We start from the raw sequence: 24,801 nt of genomic DNA, 5'->3' as shown, positions 1-24,801 counted from the left end.
AAGAAAAATATCTAAACTAAGTTTTACTATATTCCTGACTGAATCTAAGATAATTATACTATAATCTAAGAACATAGTAATAGAGCAAGGCAGCTGTGGTAAGAGGATATTCTAGTTATTTTCAGGTCCAAGACAGAATACAGAATGCTCCATCTCACTAAGAGACTTTTCAAATTAATATCTAAAATATTTCTTCTGGGATAGCTTGTAGAATTATGTCATTTCTTGTCATCTGCCTTTTAGTTCCCAGGCCCAAAACAACCATTGATGGCAGCTGGTAGCATTTAGCATCTACATGTAAAAATACATAAACAAGGGCTTCTCCTCAGATCTCTGGCAGATGCTGGAAGTCATAAAATAATTGCATTCCTTCATGCTTTCAAGACAAGTAATTAAGTCACCATAAAAACATTACAGAAAGTTTTCTAGCATAGACATTGTGTCTATTGCTATATTAAAACTGTAAGATACCATATTTTATGGCTTAGCCATAAAGTACTTTAATTTTAGGTATATTTCTAAAATTTACTAGACTGAAGTTAACATCCTGTATCCCAGTTTCCACTGTTAAAATATATACATTTAAATAGTTACAGCCTGAGCATTTCAGTTCTTTTCCAGTAGGGCACACTGTGGATCTATTTTAAACACAAGCCTTTTTCAAATACCCTTTTTAACACACATGTCTGTACAAGCAGTTTGATATACACGACATGCAGTTCTAATACATTTGTAACACAAGCATCTTACACAAATCATTTTGATATTCACCTATGACATATAATTATTTACAAAATTCCAGCTAGCTGGACTGGCAGAATTTACTTTACTCACAAATGCAACTCCTTTTAACCTTCTCTATATTTCTCTGTCAACACCTCAGAGCTCTTTCCTGGCATGAATTCATACTGCTGCTCATTAATCATCACCTCCCTTCTCAACCTAGCTTCCACTACTCATCACCTCTCTTTTCACCATACTCTTCATCTCCTTGTACTTCTGTCTACTCTGCTTTCTTCATCTCTCTGACAATCCCACTTCTTCTTCGCCAACCTCTTCTTCTGTATACTCCCCTCTACTTCCTCATTGTACCACTGGGTCTCCTTGTCCTCCTTCCTCTGTCCAGATGTCACACCAAGCACCTTTCTAGCTGCCTCCCTTACCACCTGTGCTGTGGCTGCCCAGCTATCTGGTAACTCTCCACTGCCACCCAGTGCCTGTCTTAACTCTTTCCTGAACATCACCTTACAGTCATCCTTTTTCAGCTTCCATTTGATACTTGGCACTGCCCTCACTCTCCCCCTCTTCTTCTTGATTGCCAATGTCGTCCTACAGACTCTTCCCCCTGTCACCACTTTGCAGTCTTCAGTCCCCTTCAGACTGGCCCTACTGCATAGGATATAATTCACATGTGTGCATCTTCCTGCAGTCGTGTATGTTACCATATGTTGTTATTCAAGCAAGTTTCTAAGTCAGTTTCTGATTCTGGAACTTTGTACATGATTATTTTGCTAAGAAGTTGAGAGGTATTATGTTTTATCACAGTCATTTGAGTTGTACACAGCGAAGTGGCTATAACCATAGAGTGAGAATGGTGGCTATTTGCAACTTATCTTCTTGTTTACTAAAGTTAAACAGTTTGACTTTATAGCAGGGCCCATTTCGATGAATAAGCTTTATTTTTCCAATACTGCATGCTATCAACAATGGAGCTATAACTTCTGGATATGGATCTATCTGTGGATGAGAACAGCTAATGCTGGCTGTCATGATCAGGTTATTAAACAGTCATTAATCTGGCTTTGCAAGATTAGTGTGTATTTGTGCAAAGAAGGCTGAAGTGTTTTACTGCAGCCTTTTTTCCCTCACATTCACATACTTGAATGTATACAGTCAGATGGCTGTAACTGATGGGTACGGATATTAGTGGAGTATAGTGACAGTATTCGAAATGTTCTTAAATCAGAAATGTGAACCCAAAACAAACTGAACATTTTTGAGTGGTTAAAAAAGTAGTGTGTGTGTGTGTGTGTGTGTGTGTGTGTGTGTGTGTGTGTGTGTGTGTGTGTGTGTGTGTCTGTGTGTGTGTCGATAATGGTTTGAAAACCACACCGGGCCCAATATGTACATAATCATATGTGACTGCCTCTCCAGTGTTGAAGACAAATTCCTCCATGTAGCTAAAGCAAGGCAGGGGCTACCTGAGGCAGCTGGACTGTTCTTGCATCTCTAATGTCATTGCTCTTTCTTCTTCATATATCATGTAGGTTTCCTTCATTCTAATGAAACTTACCACTCATAAAAAATTTTTGGGTTTCAGTTCTTCTCTGCAAGTAAAACTACAGACACTCATTTCTGTAGTAATCATAGCTGTAGGTTTATAGATTCATAGGTTCATTGTTGCAAGACAGCCTCAAAATCAGCTAGTGAAAACAGCCATACTCAAATCCTTTTAACTTCTGTGGTTTTCATTGGTAGCACAAGACAAAATCAGCTGGGACAGAATTCACTCAATGAATGAATGAGAACTGGTCATTTTAGTCTCTTCACAATTACTCAGTCTTTATATTTAACAATTCCTAGTCTCAGGTTAACAGTTTATCCACTAAATAATGCTCCAATCAGGTCAACTTTCTTGGATGGCAAATCATATTCTCTAGCATTAAGACATACATGGCTTCTAATCTTTAAAATCTGTTCAAATGTTTCTTCACTCTGATGACGGCTAAAATTGAAACTAGGATCTAAATAGAGAAATTGGTCCTGTGAAGTTTCCTACACAGTAACTGTGCATGCACAAAGCAGATCCTGCCTTGATATTTGTTAAAACACTGCTTCATTGCTTTCCTGTTCTGGGTCGGTTTGACCTGAAACACCAAGACATTAACCATACTGTTAACAAAGGCCGAAAGTAACAGTTCAGTTAATGGTCCACCTACTGAAGAAATGGCAAAGAGCGCACAGATGAAGCAGGACCCATTAATGTTGTTACAATACCAGACCTCCCGAACAATCAGTATTATGACCTAAAAGATGTACACTCATCTGGAAGAAGCACAAAAATAACAACAAAATATATTCAGTATTTTTACATAAAACTGCAGTTACCAAGTATTTATAAATTACAGTTGTAGAATGTTTATGTTATGCTAATTTCTCAACAATATCTTATCTATAAACAAGAATTGAAAGACTCACAGTTAGCACAAAAGGATTGCAACTATCAACTGCTAATGAGGTCCGTCCTGTAGCCGAGGGTTTGGTTTCCTCATCCTTCATTTGCTGATTGTGTCACTTTGAACAAATTATGTAACTATGTAACTAAACACTGCTGTTAGGGTGACTCTGAAAAGTGAATCAGTGCCTTACCCCTGTTAACAAATACATAAAAAAGGTCCTGAGGATATCCCAGTTAACAAATATATAAAAAAGGTCTCAAGAAGTGTCTGACCACTCCAGTTAACAAATACATAAAAAAGGTCTCAAGAGGTGTCTGACCCCCCCCCCCCCAGTTAACAAATACGTAAAAAAGGTGTCAAGAGGCTACACCAGTTAACAAATGCATAAAAAAGGTCTGAAGAGGTGTTTGACACTGACTGGTCTTCATAATGACAAATCAGTTTGTGGCACATCAACTACTTTAGTAAAGAACAGGTGCTGCACAGAGACATAATAAAATACAATTAATGTAAACTTTTACAGTGACTGCTACTAGGAAAGCTTAGGTAATGACACCATGGACCAGTCTTGCAAGGTTTTAGAAGGAGAGAGAGAGAGAGAGAGAGAGAGAGAGAGAGACCAGTCTTGCAAGGTTTTAGAAGGAGAGAGAGAGAGAGAAATAGAGAGACAATGAATGAATGAATCATTTATTTAACAGTCTAAGGTCACCATTTGCCAAATAAATACTTCCATATTGCTGTGCAGTCAAAATTATTCCTTTGTATTTTTTGTGGTATGTATGGCAAAACAAAAGCTGCTTAAAAAAAAAGAAAAACAGTCATAGAGTAAAGAGACCATCATGATGAAAGTGTCATACAAGGTTAATAACCAACTATATATATATATATATATATATATATATATATATATATATATATATATACATATAGACATTATACCATACTGATGTTTTACAAACTGTGAAGCCACATAATATGAAATAAAATGAGGATGGATGCATTTCGCTTTAACACAGTAGAGTTATACATTTTTTTGTGTGTCAGTGTTTCATCTCATATCATCTATGACAAATACTTTGGTCTCAAGTTTGTTAAAAGGTATACACGTAAAATGTAATATGTAATAATAATGCGTGGCACTTTTGTATTTCAGTACTGCGCAAGGTGTGAGTTGTAGACAATCGCTTTAATTACATAAGAATTAATGCTAAAGAACAAGCAGCCATGTGTACATTATCAATATGTTGCTAAAAAAAACAAAAACTTTTAATGGCTTTTTATTTTATCCTGTTTCAGAAACTGCAATAATTATATGGATATTCAGCACATCTGATCAGTGTCCACAGATTATTTTAAAATGTTTCATAGTACACTACTCTGCTCACATCTGTGTAACCTTTATTCTGTTTTTTTACAGCAAGTATAGCAGTCTGTGATCTGAGCTTTGCTGATTCTTGTCATTTTTTTTTCTTTCTCTTCAGATAACCAACATCAGAATTTCATTCATATGCCTGTCAACAGTCCGAAACATTCTGCAACCATAGGTATGTCAGCAATTCTTCTTTCGGCTTTTCCGTGTTAGAGGTCACCACAGCGGATCACATGTCCGCTCATGATTGGCAGTGGAGTTTTATGGTGTCGAGTTGCCAGCCCAGCGCCCAACCTTCCACAGAAGGCACACACATGCACACACTCACATCTAGGACCATGGACCTTAAAACATACATCTCTTCCCATTTAGCTAGAATCAGGTTGGCATACGTTGGGGCGCATGCTGATCCCATTGCCACTCCCTGTATTTGTTGGTAAAACTCACCTTTGAAAAATATAAAATTACATTTTATCACTAAATCAATAAGATTCAAACATGATAACTGATAATTTCTAGTGAGTTCACGTCTTCAAAAATTGTTTCTTCTAGCAATTTCATCCCTACATCATGGGGAATACTGCTAAAAAGGTCCACAGCATCAATTGTTACAAAATAGATTTTTTTTTCATTTTATCTCCTACTGTGCCATCAACACACAAACAACTAAGAGAGAGCTAGTGTTAATGGTTTACACTTCTTGAATTTAATGTGCCAATTACTTTGATGGGGTGAGCCTGTCAGAAATAAATCATGGAAGATGCTCATAGGTGTTTACTAACAGCACAATTATTAAGAGAGTTGTTACATACACTAAGCTTTCCCAAGGACAGTCATGCGTGAAAATCCTTCACACTAGCTTTCCAACCCATGCACATCCAAACACACCTGTATATGCATGTATGCCAATAGGCAATACTACACTTAACCCTTTACAGGCATCTCTTTTGCCTATTTTCTAGCAGTTTTCATTGGACGCAGCACAGTATTTAAACACAGTAGAATGAGGAACATTACATTCCTGTGAACCATTTGCTGACCAAAAATTCTATAATGCAATAAGCTTACCTACAGCTACTGTGTTTTAAAACCTTCTGTTATGTGATGCTCTGCTGCATATAACACTCTGTTATGTCAATCCATGGCTCAAAACTTCTGCTACACCTATTCAGATGTGCTGTTTACATGTAGAGAGGGTTGTGACAGTGACCTTAACAAATTTGTTGCAACACCAATGATATGGATGTCAAATGCCAAAAATGGGAAAGGCTTCTGGTGACTGAAGTTCATGAGACATGCGGTGTTTATGCCAAGTATGTAGACTTTGCATCCATTTAATTAATTTATTATTAAATAATATCTGTAGTAGTTGACAGTCTTATTCAATAAAAAATGTGTTATTTTAATGTAAAACACGTTTGAACTTTGTAAGACTAAATCATTTTTGTTAGTATTGCAGTTACATTTCATTTTAAGGACTTTATTAAATAAGCATTAAACTTTTAAATAAAAGAAATAAATAACCATGATGGTATTACTCTGCATATGGAAAAGTAGTTTTCTTGCATAACTCTATTAATGACGCCCTTTCTTCTGTGTGTGGTTTGGCCAAAATTCCCTTCAAAGTCATCTGGTCTCCATCTGGTCTTAACATTTCATTTTTGTGCACACCTTCCTTCCACAGTCCAACAAACAGAAAAGGAGTGCAAACATAAGGATAAGGCCTATCATTCACTCACAGTTTGGAGATTATTTGTGTGCTGTTGTTACCATATTTTTATTAAATGTATTTATTTGACATTTGTTGAATGGGAAGGTCCGACTGAACAAAATAGCCCATTTTTAGCAGAGGCCCGGGGAGAAAAGCTCCAAATACAAATTAAGAAGCATACACATTTTACAAACTAACAATCGCACATTAAATTACAAGGTACATTTGTTGAGAGTTATATTAGAAATACAATATACATGGAAGTAACTAACAAACATGTTGGAATTTAACCATACATATACTGGATAATGGATAAAAGAAGAAAATTAGAGAAGAATTGGAGGATATTAGGGGAAAGTGGAGAGGTTAGACAGGAGTATTAGAATAGAGTAGGGCACTGAAAAAAATGGTAAAGGTTTACTAAGTAAGATAGAGAGGTACAGATGTGAGTGGATATATAAGAATAATAGTATTCATCCAGGGGATGAGCATGCACAGAGCCAAGTTGTCTGGCAAGTTAGATGCTGTCATCTGTGGCCAGTCCCATCTGTGTGTATTTGCCCATACAACCTCTGTAATTGGTTGGAGTGAATTCTGTTTTCAATGCATGGAGTGCACATCTACAGTGGATATAAAAAGTTTACACACCCCTGTTTGTTTAAGAGAGGGCCATGTTGGATTGGTGTCTTTGTGTCATGTGACCCAGTGTTAAACTTTTAAATCAGACACCTTCACTTGTTGCTTAATATTCTGAAGAAGTTTGCACTTGATTTTGCAAATGAAAAGCACTTCAATAAAATTATCAGTGGTCTTCAGTCTCGGCTATGTCCTTTCCTATTCGTTTTCATCTAGTTTGTTTGTCTTATCTGTTTGCACATATTAATACAAGTCTCTCAAAAGCATATGGGAAAATGTGTTATGGTCTGATGAGACCAAGGTTGAATTTTTTGGCTGCAATTCCAAAATGTACGTTTCACGCAAAAACAACACTTTGCATCACCAAATGAACACCATCCCACAGTGAAGCATGCTGGTGGCAGTATTATGCTTTCAGGTTGCTTTTTTTCAGCTGGAACTGGGGCTTTAGTCAAGGTGGAAAGAATTATGAACAGTTCCAAATACCAGTCCCTTTTGGCCCAAAACCTTCAGGCGTCTGCTAGAATGCTGTAAATGAAGAGGAATTTCAACTTTCAACATGACAATGACCCCAAGCATACATCCAAATCAACAAAAGAATGGCTTCACCAGAAGAAAATTAAAGTTTTGAAATGGCCCAGCCAGAGCCCAAACCTAAATCTAATACAAAATCTGCGGTGACCTGAAAAGGGCTGTGCACAAGAGATGCCCTTGCAATCTGAAAGATTTGGAGCGCTTTTGCAAGGAAGAGTGGGCAAATATTGCCAAGTCAAGATGTGTCATGCTAATAGACTCCTACCCAGGAAGACTGAATGCTGTAATTAAATCAAAATGTGCTTCATCAAAGTATTAGTTTAAGGGTGTGCACACACAACAAAGTATTAGTTTAAGGATGTGCACACTTATGCAACCAGCATATTGTACATTTTTTATTTTTTATATTTTTCCCCAAACAGATTTGTTTGTTTTTCAATTGAATGGTACAGGTTATGGGTCACATTAAATGGGGGAAAAGTTTTGAAATGATTTATTGTGGTCTCATTTTTTTATATCACAAGAACCTGGCATTTTAACAGGGGTGTGTAAACATTTTATATCCACTGTAAGTTGCTCCACCAACTAGCAATGCTCATGCAGAAAGACATGTACCAGCCCCTTCCCCCAGAATACATAAGATGTTAACAGACTGTCATTCTCGTCCCTCTCCAGCCAGCTATGCCAGTGAGTGATCCACTCACTGTGCCTGGACCAGCTAGGCACAAACAAGGATTTATTTGTCTGCTCCACACAGCCAGCTGTATGATGTCATTTCTAATTACCACTCACAGAACCTGGACCAGCTAGGGCACAGACAAGGATCTGTTTGTCTACTCCACACAGCCAGCTGTATGATGTAATTTCTAATTACATCATTATGATAATGACCAAACAAACCTGTTATAATGAAGTTTAAGTTGAGGAAGTTGTGGTGTGTTCTAATTAAATTTGCTTGTCATTTTTGGCAGAAAGTCTGAATTGCAGTCAAATGAAAGAAGTGCTACTTAAAAGCAGAGAAAGGAATTTAAAAGGAGTATTTCAAGAATTATGTAATTCACTATTATCTCAAGTCAGTGGGCCAGTTAGTCACTAGCTGCCACTTCACACTTTAAGAACAGTACTAGAAAGACAACAAACACTACATTTTTCCATTTTTTTCTGTTAACTCCATATATATAACTATTTAACTGTAGCATTTTTAAGAGAGTAGACTAGCAATATTTGTCCCAGTTATTTTGACTGTTCAAACAATACACACACACACACACACACACACACACACACACACACACACACACACACACACACAAAACTACTGTATTATGTTTAATGCTTTTCTGTATCTTTTAACACATTGTAAATTACTGTAGCCAGTGTGCAGACCCAGTGAGTGAGCTCCTGTGAAAATGAATTATTCAAGTTTTGTTTATAGGCTTATCGAGTACAAGACTGTGAACCCCATCAGCCCTTTGACAATATGGATGTAGTAAACTGGACTAAGCAGGAAGCAACATAGTAGTGCATGTACGGCAACTGCTCGGCTGAAAAATCGATAATACATGAATGAAAAAGCCAGCAGAAACGGTGGAATGTAAAATAATTTAATAAAGACAAAGATAGAGGGTGGCATACCCTACTATCTACAATATCCAAATATCCAAACCGGTTTCTGCTACAATAGCCTTCTTCAGTGGAAATAAAACACAATCACATGTATAAGTGTATATATAACAGCATAAAGGCAGTGCATTGGTTAATTGAAGTTGGTAATTAAGACCAGGTGGAAATAAAGCCCCTAATTTGATGATCCATTTACGTTCCTTGAAATTCAGTAAATTATGCCAACCCAGCTTGTCCCTACATTTGCCTGCAATACAATCAATGACAATAAATTGAAAAAGAGCAGAATTATGTTTGACAACATGTTTATATAAAGCATTATTACTGTGTTTATTCCTAATGTCACTAAGATGTTCCCCAATCCTAATACGGAAAGGTCTGGATGTCTGTCCAACATAAAATGATGAGCATGTACAGGTGGCTAAACAAATGACCCACTCTGTATTACAATTAGCCTAAAAATGAATATTGACAATTTCAGAAGTATTACGACTACTGAACTCCCTAGTATGTTGAACCCTGATGCAATAAGAGCAGTGGCCACATGGTATACAACCCAACACTGGGAAACCCACCCTTTTGTAGTGGCTAAACAGTGAACCCAATGTCCGACCTCTCCTGAAAGAAAAAGAACATTGGTCCCTCAGGAAAGAGTGTAATTTCTCTTCTGCTATCAAAATGTTCCAGTGTTTATTGATGATGTTCATAAATCCTCATGTGTTACATCCATATGTAGTAACCAGACGAACTGGATCATTAGAAAGATCCTTATGTTTATCTTTATAACGTAACAAATCAACCCTGTTCTGATTTGAAGCCCAATGGCAAGCAGAGCTCACAGTACCTGGGGGGTAACCTCTTTCCCGAAACCTGCATATTAAGTCATTTTGAGCAATCTCAAAGGTTTGTTGGTTTGAACAGATCCTTTTGGCTCTTAGGAATTGCGACTTGGGGATATTCTGGATGATATGTTGTGGGTGGAAGCTGGTAGCATGTAAAAGTGAATTATATTCAAGAAATTTCCTGTACATCCATGTGGAAAGAGTGTCATCAGGATTCCTGCTAACCTCAATATCTGCTTCAATTAAAGTCTACTAATAATAGTTCCTACAGCTTCCACAGCTGTAGTCTTGGAAACTAGCTCTAGCTGTTGCCCTGGGCTTATCTCCTATTAATATATCTGTTACTTTTTGTTTTACAAATGTATCTATATTTTCTGCATTCTACTTACTATTGCATGAAACTTTGTACTATATTATGTTTTCAATTTAATGACCATTTTTTAGCATGTTGTTTCAACATACATTCCATACACATTGTAATTGTAATTTTAGTTATAATTCTGTCACGTGATTACTTTTGTTACTTGTACTTTTTGTAACTTTTCTCCTCGAGCCTCCTCTGAAAAATGGCTGCTGCCCAGTCAGACTAACCTGGTCAACAAATATCAAATAAATAAATAAATTATATACATTGAACACTGGAATTCAATTGCAGATAATTTATTTATTTAACATTTGTTGACTGGGAAAGTCCGACTAGGACAGAGCCTATTTTTAACGGAGGCCCAGGGAGAAACACTCCAGATGCATGTTTTTAGAATGTGGGAGGAAATAGGAGTACTCAGGGGAACCCACATGAACATGAGAACATGCACACTCCACACAGAAGGCACCCCAGCCGAGAATCAAACAGGAGAACCTCTTGTTGTGAGGCGACAATGTTAACCACTTCACCACTGCATCACCCACGAAAGATATAGCAAACAGTAGGTAGCTAATAACCATTTATAATAAAATTATATGCATGCAATACCTGGGGAGTCTGCATTCAGCTTGCACCTTTATTGAAGATGTTCTGTAATGTGATCTGCATGACTTTTTAAATGGATAAAGTTTGAATTTAAATACTGCTGATGTTTGTCAGGTCCTGCCTATTCAAAAAGGCACTAGTCTAAAGGCTTCGGTTAAAGTAACTGAAAGGGTCTAAAGCTTTAGATGCAGATTTGAAATATATTGAGCAGAAGGAGACTTTAAGTGATTTTGATAACCACTTGTTACACCAGGCATTGAATTTCATATACGTGGGTAAAAAAACAGAAACATAAATTATTAGAGTTTACTTTTAGAACTGCAGTAAAATGTGATATAATGTACCTTTTACTTTTTTTCTTTTTAAATCAAAGATCTCTGTAATAAAAACAAAACAAATGTAAGGATAATATAGCCAGTCCAACTCACATGAGTTGGTTGAACTAGGGGTGGTAAATCCCATCAATGTTAACTTGGGCTGCTACCTTTCATTGTGGTGAAAAATGGGCCAAGGCCACACCCCTAGCACCTCCCATAACACCACCGATTTCCCCACCCACTTTCAACCAATTTTGTGATGGCATCTTCTTGTCAGATGAGGAGGAACACCTTCTTTTTTTCCATTTGAGATCCTTTTTTCTGCCGATTTACTATACTTTTATATAAAAAGGCATAGTAAATCTGCAGATTTAACAAACTCTGATAGTCTGTTTCTTTTTTTAAACAGAATATCAGACTTTGTACAGTGTTTTCCAGATGACCAGTCAATTGGTTTGATTTCCAGATAGTCCAGAAGACAAATGGATGTGTGGCAGTGCTAATGTTAACTCATTACACCTGAGTGACACTTCCAGGTGCTTCTGCAGTTACATCCTACAGATGTCAAATACCGGTTGTTAATATTTGCATTAATAATTCCAAAACCATGCTACATGCAAAGCATTGACAGATTTCATCTTAAAGTTTACACAATGGCAAACACAACTGTGTTGATATGTAACTTCTGTCTGTTGCAAGTAAAGAGTTATTAATTGTTGTTCATATATGTATTTATTTATATTGTCATAAATGGCATGCTTTTCTTAGTACCTCAACAACCAAGTGGCACAGACAGAAATGTCTAGCCTCATATGAAAGCTCTCAGCTTGAAGGACAAAATGCTGCTGTACATATGTATGCAGCTTGATTGATTGCCGAGATATTGTAAGCTGTATGTAAAGCATTACAAAGTTATTAGTTACTGTGTTTACCATGACTTATAAATCCTGTTTAAGAAAAGGAACCTCAGGAATACTATCCTTATAAAAATAGTTTGTGATAAAGAGTTTGAAACTTAAACTTTTTTTATTAACCTCTATGGTTCCAGAGATATAAACATTTGTTTGAAATGTGAGGACATCATTTTATACTATTAAAAAGCTTAGGCTCCATCCACTGGAAAGTACAGTCCAACCTTCCAGAACTCTATTGGAGGTGATGAGTTAATGTTCATAGGTTAGTATTAAGCTAACTGCCCTTGTGAGCCATTTTAAGCCTAGCCAATTATCCCTTGTGAGACTCAAACCCTTCACCTTGTGTTTGTAAGACAAACACCTTAACCATTAGGCTATCCTCCCAACAATTTACTGTAGAAGCACACCAACTGCTCTTCTGATTCTATACTTTTACATTAATTTGGTTTGTAAGGTGAGCTGGTGCCCCCAACTCATTCACATCACTAATTTTAAAGGTGGAAGGGTGGTTAAAGGAAGCTCCACCCCCTTACAAAAGAAACTCATGAAAACTACAGTTTCTGGGAGATGGGTGTCTGTAACTTGTCCTGCGATTCTTTGTTATAGGAGATTATCAAGCAGCACCTCTGCTTTGCAACATATCAGCAGGGGTGGTGAGTTCATATCAGTTACACTAATGTCTGTGGAGAGTGAAGTTCTGAAAGTAAATTGTAGCATGCATGACATATGACCTTTAAAAGATAGGGAACTGTAGATAGCTGTGTAAGGGTTAATCAACTTGCTATCCTGTTTCAATATAATGAGAAGGTAAATATAAAGATTGTGAGTTAAAAGGTTCTTTATGTTTAATATATTAACAGGTTCAGTGCATTATACATAAATTCTAGGAAAAGAAAACTGTGTAGAAGAATATGCCGTGTTGTTTAAGTTGTGAAATCCTAGTATTGTGAACTATGGCTACCACCCCATCCTTTCCTAATACTGCATGATTAGCTACTTTATGTAATTAGCACAGCCAGGCACTTAGACAAATGCTGAATCCTCCAGTAGGTAGTGGGTCCACTACTTGTGCTCTTGACACATTTGCTCGAGACACGCATCCTCACTGCCAATCACTCATTTTGGCAAGTGCTTCATTTCCCAGTAACTTTTTCCCAGTAATGTTACCTCTGCCTACCAGAGCCCTGATCCTAATCCTAAAAACTTCAACTCAGCACCTAATCCTAAAGTCCCCATCCCTTCCTAAACCTAAAGTCCCTTTCCCCTTCCCATTTCCAATCAATCACTTTCTAAACCTAGATTCCCTTTCCCCTCCATTCATAAATCATTCCTTAAATCTAAAATCCCCTTTTCTCCTTCTCTAAACTTAAATGTTGGATCAGTGCCTAAACGTAAAATCCCCTCCCCCCTCCCATTGATGATCCCTCCCAATCTTAAAATTGATATCCCCCATCCTAACCATAAAGTCTGCACTTCATAACCCGCCCACCTCACTAAATCTAAGAGCACCCTCCCCCACCTCTCTTCTCCACTTACCTGTTCCAAGACGAGCACTTGCTTCTGTCCATCTCCTAGGACATGACCAGATGGTGCAGCAGCTGCATGGCTGAACTCACTTTTGAGTTCAAGCAGATGATCAGTCCAGGTTATGGCTGGTCGAGTTCAGCATGCTCCTCTTTTGGTCTAGTTATGGGTTTAGAGGCAGTCTTGTGGTGGGGCAAGGGCAAATATTCTCAGTATAAGTAGGAAAGCAAGAGAAGTTCTGGAGGAGACAGGAGGACACAGAAGAATACATGTATGAGCAGTCCACAAGATTAAGTTTTTATTCTAATAAATTAAAAAGCTGTAGATGTCATGGGGTAGCTTAATAGAATAAGAAGATGAAGGCTGTAAGAAGCTAAGCGGGTCAAAGAGGAGGCAGTACTGGTGGGTGTATGCTATGGTATCACCAAACACTGGTTTCACTATATAGTCATAATTTCAAGCACAAATTTGCCAATTCAAGGGTAGGATTGCTACTTAGTTCAGGAAGGTGAGAATCGTTAAATTGGTGAATGTCATGTTGGGGAATGGTTACTGTCTCCTGGAATGTTGCCCTGTTCAAAACTCATTTAAAGATATAATCTCTTATTGATAATGAGAAGGGCAGTTATAGGCACTGTTCTGTAGCAGGATGTAACCATAAAAGGAACCAAGATGTTGAACATTGCAAAAGGCTATGTGACATTCTAGGGCAGAGTTAATTGAAATGTTCTCTCAAAACTGTAATCAGATTTGTGATGGGGGGTTGATTGCAGGTGGGTCATAGGTGGGCTATTTTATGTAGAAGCAGTTTGGAAGGTAAGCGATGTCTATGGCCCATCTGTACATATGCTGATGTATGTTTTTTTTTGAAGGAAGCGGAATACCCTGTCAGGGAATTTTAGGATCAGAGGTGACAATGTCCATGTGGTGATTAGACTGGACATGGCTAGAAGGTTTGGTAAAACAAAGACCAAACCAGTGGACCATAAAAGATCTTCTGGGGATTTAGGAGGAAGGGTATTAGCTAAGTATGTAGAAGACAGGCCACCCCACAGACAACTAACATCTTGTTTATTTTTGGAGATGAGCTTAGACATGGCAGCAGGATGGAGAGGTTTTTGGTCCAAGGGGAACAGTTAGAATATCCCAGGGAATGTCATATGAGAGAGAACAAGAGCTGTCTTTCAAATAACCCAGTGTGATTTTACAGACTAGGGTCTCCAAAGAGATGGGCATCAATAATGCTTGAAATAAGGAGAGTAGATTTAGGGAATGAAAGGGCAATTCAGGAAAGTCTGGCATACTCTCAGTCCTTAATGCAATCAGGTGCAATGATGACTAGATCACTAGGAGGTCCAATATAATGTGTAGAAAGGGGTACAGGAAAATAAAACTACATCAGGAAATGACATCATGTGAGAGGAAATTAGGGTCTCTCTAAACAGGCTTTGAGAGGGGCAAATTAAAACAAAAAGGAGACATAAGATTAATGATATGGCACTAATGACGTGGTACTAAAAATGGAAATAACGTAGATGGAGACTACTGATGTAGAAATGCATTTGCCTTTATAGAAAGATTTTTGGTGGAGAGGACAGATTTCTGAGTCTATTGATTCCAGAGTGTGGGATGGTGCCAGAGGCTTTGGCCAGATTGAGGTAGGCTGTGTGAACAGCCTTGCCTTCATCCACCGCTCTGGTGACAGCTTCGAAGAAGTCTTTCAGATTGAGTAGACATAATCTGCCTTTCATAAATCCAAACTAAGTGGGGTCCAGGGTTTGAAGGTTCCCTATATCCTTTTTTATAAGATCCGTAATAATATGTTCCATAGCCCTATGGATCAGGCTCGTCAAGCTAATGGGGCCATAGTTCCCAGGATCAGTAGTCACATCCCCTTTGTGGAGTGGGACGACTGTAGCAGTGTGCCATTCAGTGGGACAAAAGTCAGGACTGAGACTGTAGTTGAACAGGACACTCAGGTGTGGTGACAGTTCTTTTTGTGAATCATGTAGGACACAACACGGTAATTAATCTGGTCCCATGGAAGCTGTATTCTTAGCTTTGGTTAGTGCGGTTTCTACTTGTGCAGTCGTGATAACAGGAATTTGGTATTCCTCAGGTATGTGGATGGGCCCTTTGGGGGGTGAGGAGGGAGTAAAGTTTGCACTAAACCTGTCTGCCAAGATATTGGCAATATCAGTTAGTTCAGTATAAGTGGTACCATTGTGCTGTACCTCCAAGCAAATCTGCGTATTATTATGCAGTTTTTTGACATAACTAAAGAAAGCCTTGTGGTTGTCCTTAGTATCTGTAGCAATTTTGCTTTTGTAACTAGCTTTTGTGGATTTGATGAGTGATCTCAGTTTTTTGCTGAGATTTCCAAGGGAATTTTTCCAGTCACCGGACTTTGCCCTTTTCAGCAACGTTTTTTTTCCTTTTGTTGTAGAGTTTGCTAATGGCAGGGGTGCAGCAGATTGGCTTCCTTTTTTTAGAGGATATCATCTTGGTTCTGTTTGGTATGGCCCTATCTATGCAATTGTGTAAGTGCTGAAACAGTGCCTTGGTGTATGATTCAGCAGCTATATTCCCATTCCCCATTTCTATGGATGACATGAAGCTTGCCACTTCTGTCCTTAGAATCTCAAAATTAGCCTTGGAGGAGTTTTTCACAGTGGTTTCCTTTTTTGGGGATGGATATCAATGGTGATTAACTTATGGTCGGATCTAACCAGGGAGGGGTTTATCATAGGAGTAGAGCAGTGGTCCCCCATGTTTGTAATGACTAGGTTAAGAATGTTATTTCCCCTTAGTGGGGGTGAGGATGAGTTGGTCCAAGGCATTGGAGTTGATGAATTCCAGGAAGTGTTGGGCAAAAGAGATGGAGCAGGAGTAGTTGTTCCAACTAATGGATGGGTAGTTAAAGTCTCCCAGTACAAGGGTATTAAGCTGGACCTTCCAGAGTGTCCAGGAATGCAGAGTGGGAGTCCTGGGACATTGTGGGGGATTTGTAGCAGGCTACAACATGGACTGCAGTTTTGTCCAGTGATAACTGTACCTGAAGTATTTCTGATGCGTTATGTTGGGCAACAAGTCTGGAGGTGTGTGTATCTTTTATGAAGATGGATACCCCTACACATTTCGGGGTTCAGTCATCACATCCCTTAGGGCTTTGGTTCAGATTTGGGGGCTGAAAGGTGTGTTATGCATTGTAACCTGGTAGCCCAGGGGTGCTCTCAGGAGCCTCAAATCACTTCTCTGTTACTGTACAGATGTCAGTGTTCTCCAGTTTGAGGAGTGACTCAAGACTCGGTATAGATTTAGGTCCTCAGTAACGAGGTCTGTAAAACCACTAGTTTTGTGAAGAAATACAATATCAAATTGTATTGGGTCTTTTATGGCTTAGCAAAAACAAGCCACAAATCAGTTTGGAAAAGTTGGTAGGATCAAATGATAAGGGAAGTTGTGCTAATCATTTGGGATAGTTGAATGATTTAAGACCATTAATTTTCTTGGTTAAAAAGTGTTGGATAATTTCTACTTGAGAATATGCTTAGATTTGTAAATATCAAAAGGTGCACTGTATTCAATAGTGGGTGTGATAAGGGAAGACTATAGTGGTAAAATGATTTCTTTGGATCTTGAATATATTCCCTTGGAAATTAACTGGACCATATAAAAAGATAAAAAAAGATAAAAAGATTTTGTGACTGTGGTGGAAACATGATAATGAAATGAAGGTGAGCTGCCCACAAATGTACCAAAGTCTCATCTGAACATATTTGTCTTTAGAGGAGTACCACTGATAACATATGAGGTGGGAACAGCTTTTTAATCAAATACTATTATGCTGGTTTTTTTGCCCGTTTTTTTTTTTTTTGAGACTTTTTCGGTATACAAGGTATTAGCATATCTCAGTTCTTTACAGGAACAAGGTGGAAAAAGTTATCTTGGCACACCAACACTTGCAAACAAAACAGGAAAACTGTGTCCAAAGCCAAAACAGTAGTACTAAAAATAATTCACCAAAATGATTAGAAAATCATTTATTATTAAGGGACGATCCAAGATGAAAGCGCTTAATAATGAATAATTTTCTAAGTCCTTTTGGTGGATTGTTTTTAGTACTACAGGTTCGGCTTTGGACACAGTTTTCCTGTTTTCTTTGCATATTCCAGTCCTTGTTGGAGCAGTTTATTACTAATGGATGAGTGGATAAAAGTGCCGAGTTTGCAGTCATCAACAAACATGGTCAGCCACACTTCTAGGATACCAGATAAATGTCTGCAAAATAAATGCCAAAAAGAGAGAGACAAGCAGAGATACCTGTTATACCTCACTAGTTATAATTTTATGCTTTGAGTGAATACTAACAACTTTCTCAACTTGAGATCTGTTGAATAGCAATTTTACAATCCAGCATGGTGTTACATTAAGTTTGTTTAATTTTTCAGTAATACCAGCATGGGGATGGTGTCAAAAACCTTGCTAGGTCAAGATAAGCAATATAAAACAAATGAAGAGAGAACAAATGTACAATTTCAACTACCAGAAAAAATGACAACTCATAAACAAAATTATACCAATGGAGATATAAAGGAAATGTTATATAATTGATTTTATTTACCAGGAAAGTCTGACTTGGAACAAAGCCAATTTTCAGAGGAGGCCCAATGAGAAATGGTCCAGACACATGTCTTTGTAACATGGGAGGAAACCGGAGTACCTGGAGCAAACTCACACGAATGCAGGGAGGACATGCAGACTCCACACAAAAGGCACTCCAGCTAAGAATTGAACCGTAGAACCTCTGGCTGTGAGGGAACAATGCTACCACCCCACCACTGCACTGTCACTAAAGACACTGCTGCCAAATATTGAACCCAGGACATTCTGAACTACAGTCAGAGCAATACACCTCTAGGCCAACTCAACTCTAAAGTTAAGGTCTAATAGTTAAATAGTTAAGTAGTTAATATAAAGTATTAACATTTTGCACTTTTAAGAGATATATTTTGAAATGTTTGTTCCTTTCAAAACATGAATTAGAGTGTGTAATCTCACTTAGACTACATTGCCAAATTTTAGACCCTGTATTTTGAAAACTATGATTAAGACATGTTTTAGAAGAGAGAATACTTGAATATACTTGGATATAAGACTGTAAATTCTTTCACCGATTGTAAAAACTGGCTAAATGCAAGCAACAGATGTGATTCACTGGTTTATAGCAGACAAGAGCCAAGAAGGAACGTGGCTCCTTACTGAATAGATAACTAATATGTTTTTTGAAGGACAGAGCAGTGGTGTTCTATTCTGGGAAAAAGGTATGCAAAATGAAATATTTTTCTTTGCAACAATTTGAAGGGAAGATGGTTTTTTGAGGTAAATCAAATGCTATATGCAGATTCAAAACCCTTTCTTCAAAAAAATGAACACCACCTGTAAACCATTAAAAATAAAAACTAACCAGGTGCTTGAAAAAATGTATTTCTTTGTGGCAGTCCCATGCCAGGATAAATGGCAAGGGTTACATCAGGAAGGGCAGCTGGTGTAAACTTTTTGCCAGATCTAATATATGGAGAACAATACAGATTTCCATACTGGATCAGTTGAGGCCCGGATTAACAATGACTGGCACCAGTACTGTTATCCAGCAAGGTGCTGGTGGAAATTGTGCTACTACTGGCTGAAGGAGGAGATGAAGAGGGGGAAGGAATGTCCAGGGGCAGGAGGAGAGGAAGAACATTAGGAGAATGGAAGTGAGGGTAGGAACTTTGAATGCTGGCAGTATGACTGGTAAAGGGAAAGAGCTAGCTGATATGATGGCGAGAAAAAAGGTTGATATATTATGTGTGAAAGAGACCAGATGGAAGGGGAGTAAGGCCAGGTGTTTTGGAGGTGGGTTCCAAATTGTTTTACCATGGTGGGAATGGGAGGAGAAATGGGGTAGGAGTTATCCTGAAGGAACAGTATGTCTTGAGTGTTTTGGAGGTGAAAAGAGTGTCGGACAGAGTGATGATTATGAAATTGGAAATTGATGGTGTGATGAGGAATATTGTTAGTGCATATGCCCTGCACGTTGGTTGTGAGATGGGTGAGAAAGAAGAATTCTGGAGTGAGTTGGATGAAGTGGTGGATATTGTACCCAAGGTAAAGTGAGTGGTGATTGCAGTGGATTTCAATGGACATGTTGATGAAGGGAACAGAGGGATGAGGAGGTGATGTGTAGGTATGGTGTTAAGGAGAGGAATGCAGAAGGGCAGATGGTAGTGGATTTTGCGAAAAGGATGGACATTGCTGTGGTGAATACGTATTTTAAGAAGAGGGAGGAGCATAGGTTGTTGTAAAAGAATCAAGGAAGATCACAAGTGGATTATATCCTACGCAGGAGGGCTGGTCTGAAGGAGATTGCAGACTGCAAAGTGGTGACAGGGGAAACTGTAGTTAGGCAGCACAGGATGGTGTTCTGTAGGATGACATTGCAGATCAAGAAGAAGAGGAGAGTGAGGGCAGTGACAAGGATCAAATGGTGGAAGATGAAGAAGGATGACTGTTAGGTGAAGTTCAGGGAAGAGTTAAGACAGGCACTGCGTGGCAGTGAAGAGTTACCAGATAGCTGGGCAACTGCAGCAGAAAATGTAAGGGAGACAGCTAGAAAGGTGCTTGGTCTGACATCTGGATTGAGGAGGAGGTCAAAGAGTCCTGGTGGGGGAATTAGGAAGTACAGGAGAGTATACAGAGGAAGAGGTTGGTGAAGAACTGGGATAGAGAGATGAAGAAAGTAGACAGGAGTACAAAGACATAAGGTGTAAGATGAAGAGTGAGGTGATGAAGGCTAAAGATAAGGATTGTGATGAGTTGTATGAAAGGTTGGACACCAAGGAGGGAGAAAAAGACCTGTACTAATTTGCTAGACAGAGGGACTGAGCTAGGAAAGATATGTAACAGGTAAGGGTGATAAAGGATAGTGAGGGAAGCGTACTTACAAGTGAGGAGAGTGTGTTGAGCAGATGGAAAGAGTACTTTGAGGGGCTGATAAAGAAAATGAGAGAAAGCGAAGGTTGGATGATGTGGGGATAATGAATCAGGAAGTGTAATGGATTAGGAAGGAGAAATTAATGAGAGCTATAAAAATGATGAAGAATGGAAAGGCTGTTGGTGCAGATGACATACCTGTGGAAGCATGGCTGTGTTTAGAAGAGATGGCAGTGGAGTTTTTAACCAGATTGTTTAACGTAATCTTGGAAAGTGAGAGGATGCCTGAGGAGTGGAGAAGTGTACTGGTACAGATATTTAAGAATAAGGGTGATGTGCAGAGCTGTAGTAACTATAGAAGGATAAAACTGATCGGTTACAGCATGAAGTTATGGGAAGGAGTAGTGGAAGCTAGGTTAAGAAGAGAGGTTATGATTAGTGAACAACAATATGGCTTTGTGGCAAGAACAAGCACTACAGATGTGAAGTTTGCTTTGAGGGTGTTGACAGAAAATTATAGAGAAGGTCATAGGAGTTGCATTGTGTTTTTGTGGACTTAGAGAAAGCATATGATAGGGTGCCTAGAGAGGAGTTGTATTGTATGAGGATGGGGGGAGAGGCAGAGAAGTATGTTAGAGTGGTACAGGATATCTAAGAGAGCAGTGTGACAGTGGTGAGATCTGTGGTGGGTGTGACGGATGCGTTTAAGGTGGAGGTGGGATTACATCAAGGATCAGCTCTGAGCCCTTTCTTATTTGCAATGGTGATGGACAGGTTGACAGATGAGATGAGATCAGACAGGAATCTCCATGGACTATTATGTTTGCGGATGACATTGTGATCTGAAGTGAGAATAGGGAGCAGACTGAGGAGACCCTGGAGAATTGGAGATATGCTCTAAAGAAGAGAGGAATGAAGGTCAGTAGGACCAAGACAGCATATATGTATGTAATTGAAATGGAGGATGGAGGAATGGTGAGGATGCAGGGAGTAGAGTTGGCTAAGGTGGGTGAGTTTAAATAGTTTGGATCAACAGTTCAGAGTAATGGGGAGTGTGGAAGACAGGAGAAGAAGAGAGTGTGGGCAGAGTGGTGTGGGTGAAGAAGAGTGTCAGGAGAAATTTCTGATAGACAGATACCAGCAAGAGTGAAAAGGAAGGTTTACAAGATGGTAGTGAGACCAGCTATATTAGATGGGTTGGAAATAGTGGCTGTGATGTAAAGACAGCTGGTTGAGCTGGGGGTGGTAGAGCTAAAGATGTTAAGATTTGCATTGGGTGTGACAAGGATGGACAGGATTAGGAATGAGTATATCACAGGGTCAGCTCAGGTTGTACAGTTTGGAGAAAAAGTCAGAGGTGAGATTGCATTGGTTTGGATATGTGCAGAGGAGTGATTCTGGGTATATTGGAGAAAGATGCTAAGGATGGAGTTGCCAGGCAAGAGAAAAAGAGGGAGGCCTAAGAAAAGGTTTATGGATGTGGTAAAAGAGGACATGCAGGTGGGTGGTGTGACTGAACAAGATGCAGAAGACAGGAAGAAATGGAAACAGATGATCTCCTGTGGCGACCCCTAAAGGGAGCAGGTGAAAGATGAAGAAGGAAGAGGTTAAGAGATCAACACACTGTAATTTTGGGAGCCCATTAACAGGAATAGGAGTGATAGTTTGGCTCTGATTTTGATGGGAATAGAGGATAACATTGCAGATTCTTTAAGCTAGGATTTGGAGGACTTTTATTTTTTTCTTATAGTATTTGGTGTGTAATGGTAAGACATATTCTAATTGTGGTTGTAATACAGTAAGATGTTTTTGACAGTGGCTGTTCTTCCTTCTGGAGCAAGTGAATGGGAAATTTTACAGTATCCAAAAAGTGTTGAATTCATTTTTATAAGTTCATAGGTTAGTACTAAGCTAACTGCCCTTGCGAGCCACTTTAAGCCTAGCCAATTATTCCTTGTGAGACTCAAACCCTGCTCCTTGTGTTTGTAAGGCAAACACCTTAACCATTAAGCCACCCTCTCAACCCAACATTAACGCAAACAGAATACACATACATGACAACAACAAACAATAAGAATAGAGTCTGCGTTAACCGTGCTTGCCCCATCACCGCAACCACAGCAATCCTTGCCATCCATAACATCCACACTGTCACTAGCTCCATTTCAGCAACATTAATGTTCCAATTCCCACACCAGTTTCATCCGATTCAAAAGAACCCAAATATAACTGCCACCATTTCGAAGACCCAAACAATCACAGTGACCAAGGAGCTCAAGCAACCACAGCAATCCTCACCATCACCACTATCCAAACTGTCGCTAGCGTTATCTTCAACAACCACATTATCCAAGTCTCAGACCGATCCCTTCGACAGCCAAACCAGCAGACTAAGCTGGGTTTCCACCATGCAACTGCTAATGCCTGTAGACCCCGAACAGCCCTGGTCGGCCCAATGATCCAAAAACAGCCACAATCTCCAAAAACACAACAAATCCACAGTCTAAGCCTCAAAACACCACCACTGCAGACAACCTCCCATCTGACTAACAAATGGACTCCCAAATGGATGGTAAGTCAATAAAAAAATACATAAAATACAAAATGCACATAAGCAGCCAGAGTAGCCACTGCCATACAAGGCACCACTCTTTTGCTCTGACTGTAGCTGTGAGGGATTTGAACATCTACTGTTATGGGTAAGTGCAACTTACACAACTGTAGTGTATGTTCATTCCCAGTTCTGCAGTAGCTGTTAGGCTACATGGGTTGAATACCAAAGCTTAACCATCTTGGGAGGAGGAATTATTTGGATGCTGAAGAAAGATCCTAGTGAAGTTTGTCCTGGACCTGGAAAACAAATTCAGTTTGTAATGCTTTGTAACAGTATGTAGAGAGGACCGTTTAGCTGCATTTAGAATGAGTCTCGAGTTTACCTCCTCCCAGTATGGCATAGAAGACAAGGCTCTAGTGGAATGTGCCTTGATACTTCCTGTAATGGAGTTGTCATGGTGAGAATAACGAAAAACAATAGCTGAGGACAACCATCTCAAAACGGTATGTTTAGACACAGAATGTCCTTTTTTCACCCATTAATAAGAAATAAATAGCCAATTTCTAAAGCAGCTTAGTTCTCTCAATATAGTACCTGGACTGCTAAGTGCGCCAACAGAATGCAATATCAAGGTTCTGGGTAGAAAACTGGGAGACTGATGGCTTGATTCAAAGTAAACTTTGAAATCATTTTAGACATGAATGATAGGTTTGTTCTTAAAGATACCCTCTCCACGTGGAAAAATCAGATAGGGTTTACTCATAATGAAAACTTGCAACTCACATACTCTTCTAACAGATTCCAGATTAATGATGAGTACAGTTTAACAAGTCAAGAACCTTACATTTCTTTTCTGAAAAGCCTGTATAAACTAAAGCACTGCCAGTGATTCTCTGCTGGGTGAGGAAAGTAAACCTATATCGTTTTTCTGTGAGTGATACAGATGCTTTCTGTTTTACCTGCAACATTTTTTCTGTTTTAAGAAATCTGCTTGACCTTGAGTTTTTGTTCTATGTGAGAGACACAAATTATATAGGTTGCACATTTAACATGTTTTTTCATTGGTTAAATGTTTTCTTGAGTGATACTTAAATACACAGTGAATTTCTCAGGTTTTGTCTTTTTTCTGAAAAGATTTCATGCCTACATAAACAAAAGCACTGCTTGTGATCCACTGGTAGTTTTTGACACCCACCCACCCTTCCCTTTGTTGATCTGCTTTTATACCTGGTGACTTTAAGCTACTCACCGCTACTGTAAATTGAGCTTAATAAGCTCCCTTTCTACACTGCTGTTGATATCTTCAATTATTTACATGCTTTTCCTTCTTCTTATATTGAAAAATTGAATTTTGCCTCTCATTTTCTATTCTACTAATGTACTTGCTCTGACTTCATTATCTAGCTAGCTGTTGGATAAAGTAGTGCATTTTACACCCCAGCAAGCACTTGTTTTTACAACAAGAGGTCAGTGGATTTTCCATCTAATACACTGGGAGGTAGCCTGGTCTGTTTAGGTTGATGAAACACTTGTGATTTGATTTCTGCATGCAATTTTATTGGCTGGAGAGCTTATTAATCAGCTTATCTTTTTTTTTAGTGCCTTTATAAATTCTGTGCAATTGCACGGCTCTTGGCTTGTTTAGATAAAGTG

At 38.8% G+C, this 24,801-nt stretch overlaps 1 protein-coding gene across 1 annotated transcript in view; it reads left to right on the top strand.

Moving 5' to 3' along the window:
- The window catches only part of SHISA7 (shisa family member 7), a 1,851,055-nt gene that overhangs the window by 1,613,046 nt on the left and 213,208 nt on the right, over window positions 1-24,801 (top strand). Inside the window, exon 5 of the mRNA XM_044081502.1 lies at window positions 4,661-4,723. Within this exon, the coding sequence (XP_043937437.1) occupies window positions 4,661-4,723 (63 nt within the window). The remainder of the gene's footprint in view (window positions 1-4,660; window positions 4,724-24,801) is intronic.

This window comes from Protopterus annectens, chromosome 1.part1 (assembly GCF_019279795.1).
Source record: "Protopterus annectens isolate FY-2018-M chromosome 1.part1, PAN1.0, whole genome shotgun sequence".
Classification (NCBI taxonomy): domain Eukaryota; kingdom Metazoa; phylum Chordata; order Ceratodontiformes; family Protopteridae; genus Protopterus; species Protopterus annectens.
The sequence above is the reverse complement of the archived record's forward strand: the minus strand, read 5'-3'. Positions and strand labels throughout refer to the sequence as shown.